Source organism: Centroberyx gerrardi, chromosome 2, assembly GCF_048128805.1.
Source record: "Centroberyx gerrardi isolate f3 chromosome 2, fCenGer3.hap1.cur.20231027, whole genome shotgun sequence".
In the NCBI taxonomy this organism is placed as follows: Eukaryota; Metazoa; Chordata; class Actinopteri; order Beryciformes; family Berycidae; genus Centroberyx; species Centroberyx gerrardi.
This window is the reverse complement of record NC_135998.1, coordinates 35,791,312-35,801,311: the sequence shown is the minus strand read 5'-3', so window position 1 is coordinate 35,801,311 and position 10,000 is coordinate 35,791,312. Positions and strand designations below refer to the sequence as shown.

The 10,000-nt window shown below is 43.7% G+C and overlaps 1 protein-coding gene across 1 annotated transcript in view; it reads right to left on the bottom strand.

Moving 5' to 3' along the window:
- Window positions 1-1,943: 1,943 nt before the first annotated feature.
- The window catches only part of LOC139916350 (WD repeat-containing protein 7), a 48,215-nt gene continuing 40,158 nt past the window's right edge, over window positions 1,944-10,000 (bottom strand). Inside the window, exons 3-6 of the mRNA XM_078286259.1 lie at window positions 3,918-4,035; window positions 3,614-3,763; window positions 2,427-2,509; window positions 1,944-2,139 (exon numbers count right to left, since the gene is read on the bottom strand). Coding sequence (XP_078142385.1) covers window positions 1,944-2,139; window positions 2,427-2,509; window positions 3,614-3,763; window positions 3,918-4,035 — 547 coding nt within the window. The remainder of the gene's footprint in view (window positions 2,140-2,426; window positions 2,510-3,613; window positions 3,764-3,917; window positions 4,036-10,000) is intronic.

Below are 10,000 nucleotides of genomic sequence, written 5' to 3'. Positions count from 1 at the left end.
AAAGTTTCCTGGTTTCAACACACACACACACACACACACACACACACACACACACACACACTTCCCACAAAGCCATATCTATTAAATGTTAATTATTGTAAATAAAACACAGAGGAAGAGCCTATCCTTACACCTCACACACACACACGCACACACACACACAGATATATACATCTACACACACACACACACACACACACACTCCAACTAGATGTTAGGTGAAAAGGGGCCAGTGCTGTTATCAGATATAAATGACCCCCTCCACCAGACTAGACTTCTTGGGTTACTGCAAATCAATACAGCACAAATTACCAACACACACACACACACACGCACACACACACACACACACACACATAAACAGACATACAGGCAAGAAGACATTCACCAGTACACATAGGAACCCACACCCAACGCAATCACACACAATCAAACACATGCACGCGTGCACACACACACACACACACACACACACACACACACACACACACACACACACACACTTTCGAGAGTCATATCTGTTCATTATTAATCAAATACAGAGAAAAAAACAACACCTCAATTTTATCAACCACAATACTGCAATGAACCCGAGCTGACTCCTCCTCTCCTTTCCTCCTCTCTCTCCTCTCCTTCTCTCCTCTCCTCTCCTTCTCTCCTCTTCTCCTACTCAGGCTTTTCTATGGATGGATGGATGGATGATGGATGAATGGAAAGATTGAAGGAAGGTTTGAAGGATTAAGGATGCATCAGAGGATAGATAGAAGATTTATGGATGGACTGAAAGATGGATAAAGGAAGGATGAAGGATGGACTGAAAGATGGATGAAGGAAAGATGAAGGATGGATTGACTGAAAGATGGATGAAGGATGGACTGAAAGATGAAGGAAGGAGGAAGGATGGATTGAAAGATGGATGAAGGAAGGATGAAAGATGGATTGAGAGATGAAAGAGGAAGGATGGATTGAGAGATGAAGGATGGATTGAAAGATGAAGGAAGGATGAAGGATGGACTGAAAGACGAAGGAAGGAGGAAGAATGGATTGAGAGATGGATGAAGGAAGGATTGAAATATGGAAGAAGGAAGGATGGACTGAAAGATGGATGAAGGAAGGATTGAAAGATGGTAGAAGGAAGGATGAAGGATGGATTGAAAGACGAAGGAAGGAGGAAGGATGGATTGAGAGATGGATGAAGGAAGGATTGAAAGATGGAAGAAGGAAGGATGGATTGAAAGATGGATGAAGGATGAAGGATGGATTGAGAGATGGATGAAGGAAGGATTGAAAGATGGAAGAAGGAAGGATGGATTGAAAGATGGATGAAGGATGGATTGAGAGATGAAGGAAGGATGAATGATGGATTGAGAGATGGATGAAGGAAGGAATGAATCCACTAGTATTTCTATTTTTCTACATTACTAATAACTGTTGGAAAAGTTTCTAGCTACAACTGATAATTCATTACTAATGGAAAACGAATAAAGCAAAAGATGCTGATGATTTTTGGCAAGTCTTTCAATGTGAAGGCTGACGTTGAGGTTCCCAAACCTTTTCATGTCAAAGACGTGATAGATAATCAAAAATAAATGGATAGAAGATAAGATGGGGGGGGGGGTTTCTGATATTTACAGAAGTTGGTAGGTAGTTGTAGGTGGAGAGAGTGAAAAACTAGTGCCAACTTTTAACAAATTAAATTAAAGTATTCCTCATTTTGCTGGAAGCCCCTGGAAGCCTCTCGTGGGCCCCTTGAGGTGCCCGGAACCCAGTTTGGGAACCACTGGACAGGCAAAGCATTAAGCGATGAATCGACGCGTATTCACACCATCATCTAGTCAATAATCCAGGAATCAACTGATGAATACTCACATCATCGAGCAATTAATTGATGACTAGTAACTCCAAGAACTTATTGACTAGTGTTTACATTGTGCACTTGAACGTCAACCGGCAATCAATCGACTAGTGGAGGAAATCAATCCGAAATCAATCCGCTCGCCGCTCGGAGCGTTGGGACGGAGGAAACAGTTTTTCCGTACCTGGCACTTCCCGGTGCGGACGTCGTACAGAGCGACTGAACCCTGCCGAGCGCCGACTGCGATGCGGTGGCTGCGGTCACAGTAGCCCACCATGTAGAACCTGAAGAGGGGGACAACACACACACACACACACACACACACACACACACACATTAATATATTCACACATTATAAAAACACACACACTATTAGAGCTCGTTCAGTCACACACCCTGAGGCTGATATCTGTCGCCTGTGGGCTGACCTCTGACCTCTGACATCACCACAGCCCCCTAGGAGGTCAACTAGACTTAACCCCTCCCACTTTGTCCTCGTTGACCTTATAAGGAAATGAGGGGGCTTGTTAACACGCACACACACACACACACACACACACACACTACCCACTTGCAGATAGCAGGGAAACACTCCTGCAGTCCCTTCTTCTTCACCAGAGAGCCTTCAATACAGTACATGATGATATCCATCACCTAGAGGAGAGGAGAGAGGAGAGGAGAGGAGAGGAGGATGAGGGGAGGAGGGGAGGAGAGAGGAGAGGAGAGGAGGATGAGGGAGGGGGGGGGAGAGGAGAGGAGGATGAGGGGGGAGGAGAGAGGAGAGGAGAGGAGGATGAGGGGGGAGGGGAGGAGAGAGGAGAGGAGAGGAGAGGAGGATGAGGGGGGAGGGGAGGAGAGAGGAGAGGAGAGGAGAGGAGGATGAGGGGGGAGGGGAGGAGAGAGGAGAGGAGAGGAGAGGAAGAGGAGAGGAGAGGAGAGGAGGATGAGGGGGGAGGGGAGGAGAGAGGAGAGGAGGATGAGGGGGGAGGGGAGGAGAGAGGAGAGGAGAGGAGAGGAAGAGGAGAGGAGAGGAGAGGAGGATGAGGGGGGAGGGGAGGAGAGAGGAGACGAGAGGAGAGGAGAGGAGAGGAAGAGGAGAGGAGAGGAGAGGAAAGAGGAGAGGAGAGGAGAGAGGAAACATGAGAGAGGAGAGAGGAGAGGAGAGGAGAGGAAAGGAGAGAGGAGAGGAGAGGAGAGGAGAGGAGAGAGGAGGACGACAGAGGAGAGGAGAGGAGAGGAGAGGAGAGGAGAGGAGGACGACAGAGGAGAGGAGAGAGGAAAGATGAGAGAGGAGAGAGGAGAGGAGAGGAGAGGAAGAGGAAGAGGAAGAGGAAGAGGAGAGGGAGAGGAGAGAAATGAAAACATCCCAAATCAACAGCTAACAGTCTGTATTTTCTGTGTATCCATGGTAACATTACAGTAATATAATGAAAATAATACTTTTAGTTTTACTTCATCTGCTGTTGAATCTGTTCACCAACGTGTTCAATGTCAGTTTCCATTCAAATGAATGGGAAGTAAAAATCTGAACGCTACAAACTGGTCCAGCTGCATCTGGTCTTGGTCAGTGGATCAGATTCTGGTTTTCATAAGAACCTCCATGTTAAAACTAAGTGGAGTACTGATTTAAAGAAAACGTTTGGGCCAGTACAGGTTCTTCAGTGGGACCATGGAGACTTTGATCCCAGTACCTGTAATCCCAGTGACGAGCCTCTCCTGTGTTATCACTAATACAACCCAGTATGTGACGCGGTCTACCTCGACCAGCAGGTCCACCACGTCTCCAGGCATCTTCTCGATCAGGATCTCGATGACCCTCAGGATCTCGGTCTTGGCCCGGGCCAGCGTGGTGGTGTGGACGTTCTGCTGGGACTGGGAGTTGGCCTGAGCCGCGTTGTAGCGGTGAACCTGGACAGGGAGAACCTCACATCACTACAGGGGGGCGGCGGAGTCCTGGACCAGACTGATACTCTCATGTATGATGTGTGTGTGTGTGTGTGTGTGTGTGTGTGTGTGTGTGTGTGTGTGTGTGTGTATTAGTGTATGAACGGTGTATTCTCACCTCTCTGGCGATGGTGGTGATGAAGGCGGGCGGCCGGGCGGTGGCGATGAGAGAGAGAGCGTGACGGGCCGAGCGAGCCGAGTCCGCCTGAGGGTTCAGGGGCAAACCCATAGTGATACTGTGGAGAGAGAGAGAGAGGGAGAGAGAGGGAGAGGGAGAGGGAGAGGGGGAGAGAGAGAGAGAGAGAGAGCGAGAGAGAGGGAGAGAGAGGGAGAGAAAGAGAGAATATGTTTAACCTGAAAAACAGACAGACACACAGACTGATGGACAGACAGACAGACAGACAGAGAGATGCTCAAGCTTGTTTGAATTTGAATTTAAGTGAGAGAGTAACTGACACTGAAAATTGATAAAGAAAGTGAAGAGAGAAGGGGAGAGAGGGGGAGACATGAATGAGGAATAGAGAGAGAGAGAGAGAGAGAGAGATGAAAAAATGTAGAAGAAATGTGAAAGAAAAGAGGAGGGAGGCAATTAAATAAAACAGTGCGGGAGAGAGAGAGCTTTGAACATAAAAGATAGAGAGACATTAAGAAGAAACATGAGAGGGAGGAAGACCGACAATTAGAGAGAGAGAGAGAGAGAGAGATAAAGATGGAGAAAATTTGTTGCAGTGTCCACACAGTTCTCACTTATTTGTATTTATATTTTTTAACTGCAATGTCCACATTTTTCTATTTTTATTTTAAGTTATCTTTACTTATCTGTATATATACTGTATTTTTTTTTTAACAGCAAAAGCACAATTTTTCTGTTCTGTTGTTAATTTTTAAGTTAATTTTACCTACTCCTACTTATATATTTGATTACAATGTTGCAATGTTACACAGCTCTGGTTACACATTTCTTTATTCTAGTATATCTTTAATTGTACGTACATTTTTTGTTTTTATTTCACACTTGCTTTGGCAATGTAAACGTATTTTTCCCATGCCAATAAAGCCCCTTTGAATTGAATTGAATTGAAATTGAATTGAAAATCAAGATGGAGAGGAAGAGGCAGAGAGACATTATAAGAGAGAGAGACATTGAGGAGAAATGTGTGTGTGAGAGAGAGAGAGAGAGACAGAGCGACAATTAAATACAGCGAGAGAAAACGAGATAAAAACAGAGAAAAGCTACACAGAGAGAGAGAGAGAGAGAGAGAGAGCGACAATTAAATACAGCGAGAGAAAACAAGATAAAAACAGAGAAAAGCTACACAAAGAGAGAGAGAGAGAGAGAGAGACAGAGAGAGGGAGAGAGAGAGAGAGAGAGCGACAATTAAATACAGCGAGAGAAAACGAGATAAAAACAGAGAAAAGCTACACAGAGAGAGAGAGAGAGAGAGACAGAGAGAGAGAGAGAGAGAGACAGAGAGAGAGCGACAATTAAATACAGCGAGAGAAAACGAGATAAAAACAGAGAAAAGCTACACAGAGAGAGAGAGAGACAGAGAGAGAGAGCGACAATTAAATACAGCGAGAGAAAACGAGATAAAAACAGAGAAAAGCTACACAGAGAGAGAGAGAGAGAGAGAGAGAGAGAGAGACAATTAAATACAGCGAGAGAAAACGAGATAAAAACAGAGAAAAGCTACAGAGAGAGAGAGAGAGAGAGACAGAGAGCGACAGAGAGAGAGCGACAATTAAATACAGCGAGAGAAAACGAGATAAAACAGAGAAAAGCTACAGAGAGAGAGAGAGACAGAGAGAGAGACAGAGAGAGAGCGACAATTAAATACAGCGAGAGAAAACGAGATAAAACAGAGAAAAGCTACAGAGAGAGAGAGAGACAGAGAGAGAGACAGAGAGAGAGCGACAATTAAATACAGCGAGAGAAAACGAGATAAAACAGAGAAAAGCTACAGAGAGAGAGAGAGACAGAGAGAGAGACAGAGAGCGACAGAGAGAGAGCGACAATTAAATACAGCGAGAGAAAACGAGATAAAACAGAGAAAAGCTACAGAGAGAGAGAGAGACAGAGAGAGAGAGAGAGAGAGCGACAGAGAGAGAGCGACAATTAAATACAGCGAGAGAAAACGAGATAAAACAGAGAAAAGCTACACAGAGAGAGAGAGAGAGACAGAGAGAGAGAGAGACAGAGAGAGAGCGACAATTAAATACAGCGAGAGAAAACGAGATAAAAACAGAGAAAAGCTACAAAGAGAGAGAGAGAGAGAGACAGAGAGAGAGAGAGAGACAGAGAGAGAGCGACAATTAAATACAGCGAGAGAAAACGAGATAAAAACAGAGAAAAGCTACAGAGAGAGAGAGAGACAGAGAGAGAGAGAGAGAGACAGAGAGAGAGCGACAATTAAATACAGCAAGAGAAAACGAGATAAAAACAGAGAAAAGCTACACAGAGAGAGAGAGAGAGAGAGAGAGAGAGAGAGAGAGAGAGAGAGAGAGAGAGACAGGTATAGACATAGAAGAGCTTTCTATGCCATAAAAAAATCTATTCCAATTGAAATACCAATCAGTATTTGGCTCAAAATTCTAAAATCAGTAATCGAACCGATTGCACTTCATGGCAGGTGTAGGTATGGAGTCCTCTGACAAATAATGAATTTGGAAAATAGGACAAACATCCAATTGAAACCCTGCATGCAGAACTATGTAAAAAATCTACTTCGGGTACAAAGAAAAACACCAAACAATGCACGCAGGGCAGAATTAGGCGAATATCTGCTATTGATCAAAATGCAAAAAAAGAGCCATCAAATTTTGGAAACATTTAAATATGAGTGACCCCGACTCATATCGTTACAAAGCTCTGAAATCCCAAGAGGTGAACAAGAAGAAGAAGAAGAAGAGTCCTCTGTCAACTTGAAAAATTAACACAAAGACAGTCACATTACAGCCCAAACAATTCAACCAAATTAAATTATCACAAAACAAAAAGACTGACACACTCACACACACACACACACACACACACACACAAGCACTTATTACTATTACTATTATTATAGTTGTATTGTTTGATTTACGCTCTTTGTTGTGTTACATTTATTCTGTTTTCCATTCATGTATAAGTCCTTGTCATGCTTTGGCAACACGAATATTAATTTTGTCACGCCAATAAAGCTGAACTGAATTGAAAAAAAAAATTGAGAGGGAGAGAGAGAGAGAGAGAGAGAGATCGAGCCTTACTAATATATGGAGTGAAGAGATTAGCGGACAGCTTATAATGTCAAGGCCGGGTCAATGGGAGCCATTCACCAGACGACAGCATAATGGACTCCCACAATGCAACAGGAATCACACACACACACACACACACACTCTAACAGCTGGCCACACACCCTTGAGAGTGTGTGTGTGTGTGTGTAAGAGAGAGAGAGAGAGAGAGAGAGAGAGAGAGAGAGAGAGAGAGAGAGAGAGAGAGTGATGGGCGGACGGACGGTGGAGCTGCACAATTAATCGTGTGTAATTATATATCACAATTTTAGTTTCTGTAATTAATACTGGTAAAATATTGGCAATATATCACTAATATTGCAACATTTAATTTCATTTAGAGAGTCAGCTGTAATTGGAAGCAGTCAGGATGTTGATGGAAGACGGCCAGAGAGCAGAAACATCACTGCTCCTCAAATCCCTCCGGCCAATCAGCACTGATCAGGATATCTAACAATATAATATGGATTATGATTTCGGCCATAAAAGCTCTAATGGTTGGACACACACACACACACACACACACACACACTCAATGAAACTAAAAATGTTGATTAATTATTGTGACCACGATATCTATCAAAATAATCTGGATTATGATTTCAGCCTTAATTGTGCAGCTCTAATGAATGGATTTGGACCTGACAAGTGAGGAAAAACACACACACACACGTGAACACACACACACACACGAACACACACACACACACACACGTACAGTTCAGTGTGTGAACCTGGCAACATGACTGCATTCACAGCACAATATCACACTGACATTATCCAGTCAATACTGTGTTACACACACACATGGTCTCTCACACACACACACACACACACACACTCATGGTCTCACAAACACACACACACACACTCATGGTCTCACAAACACACACACACACAAACACACACTCGGAGGATTGGAAGTATTGATTTGTGTGTGTGTGTGTGTGTGTGGATGGGGGTGGGGGGGTAAAAAATCTATTACCTCAGTCACATGGTGAGTCTCAATGCTTGGCTGGAGCCTACAATATACTGTATATATGTGACTTACTGACTGAGTCACTGACTGACTGGTTTACTGACTGACTGGGTGACTGACTCACTGGGTGACTGACTGATTCACTGACTGACTGAGTCACTGACTAGTTGACTGACTGACTGATTCACTGACTGACTGATTCACTGACTCAGTGGGTGACTGACTGACTGATTCACTGACTGATTCACTGACTCAGTGGGTGACTGACTGACTGATTCACTGACTAGTTGACTGACTGACTGATTCACTGACTGACTGATTCACTGACTAGTTGACTGACTGACTGATTCACTGACTGACTGATTCACTGACTCAGTGGGTGACTGACTGACTGATTCACTGACTGATTCACTGACTGACTGATTCACTGACTGACTGATTCACTGACTAGTTGACTGACTGACTGATTCACTGACTGACTGATTCACTGACTAGTTGACTGACTGACTGATTCACTGACTAGTTGACTGACTGACTGATTCACTGACTGACTGATTCACTGACTAGTTGACTGACTGACTGATTCACTGACTAGTTGACTGACTGACTGATTCACTGACTAGTTGACTGACTGACTGATTCACTGACTGACTGATTCACTGACTAGTTGACTGACTGACTGATTCACTGACTAGTTGACTGGCCAACTGATTCACTGACTAGTTGACTGACTGATTCACTGACTAGTTGACTGACTGACTGATTCACTGACTAGTTGACTGACTGACTGATTCACTGACTCAGTGGGTGACTGACTGACTGATTCACTGACTGACTGAGTCACTGACTAGTTGACTGACTGACTGATTCACTGACTGACTGATTCACTGACTAGTTGACTGACTGACTGATTCACTGACTGACTGATTCACTGACTAGTTGACTGACTGATTCACTGACTGACTGATTCACTGACTAGTTGACTGACTGACTGATTCACTGACTAGTTGACTGACTGACTGACTGATTCACTGACTGACTGATTCACTGACTAGTTGACTGACTGACTGATTCACTGACTAGTTGACTGACTGACTGATTCACTGACTAGTTGACTGACTGACTGATTCACTGACTGACTGGGTGACTGACTCAGTGGGTGACTGACTGATTCACTGACTAGTTGACTGACTGACTGACTAATTGACTAAGTTACTGACTGATTGGCTGATATTTTCAGCATCAGTAATTAAACTGATGCTGAACTGGTTTACATGAATAATTCATTATATTAATTAATTTAGGTACTTTTTCTATGACTTGATTTTCTGCTGACGTGATAAACCCCACCCACCCGGGACGCTATGATGGAAAAAACAAACAGCGAGAACTAGAAATAAACTGCAAACAGGTCGGACTGTAACTGAGGAGACAACAGACTGACACACACACACACACACACCTTAAAATCCCCAATCATCGTCCTACAGCCATGCAAACACACACACACACACACACAAAACTGACAACCATCCACCATGTCTGTGCATCCAGAGACTGACACAAAACACACACATACATACAGTAGGTGTGTGTTTTGTCCTAAAACCCCAAATCACACACACACACACACACACACACACACACTCTATTCAAAACAAAACAGAGCAGCATTAGTTCTTCTGAGAAGCGGCCTGTAGTTTTCTAATCATTGCTGCTCCATGCTGAAACGTCCTGTGGAGTTACTGACTCCTCCACCATGCTGATAACAACATCTAGTTATCTCTGCATGACTAACACACACACACACACACACACACACACCAGGTATCAAAACATATTTATCCCTGCATGACAAATACAAGTTTCTAAAACACACATATACAAACACACACAATATGAAGAGATGTATTTATCCCTGCATGACAAGTATATACCTACACACA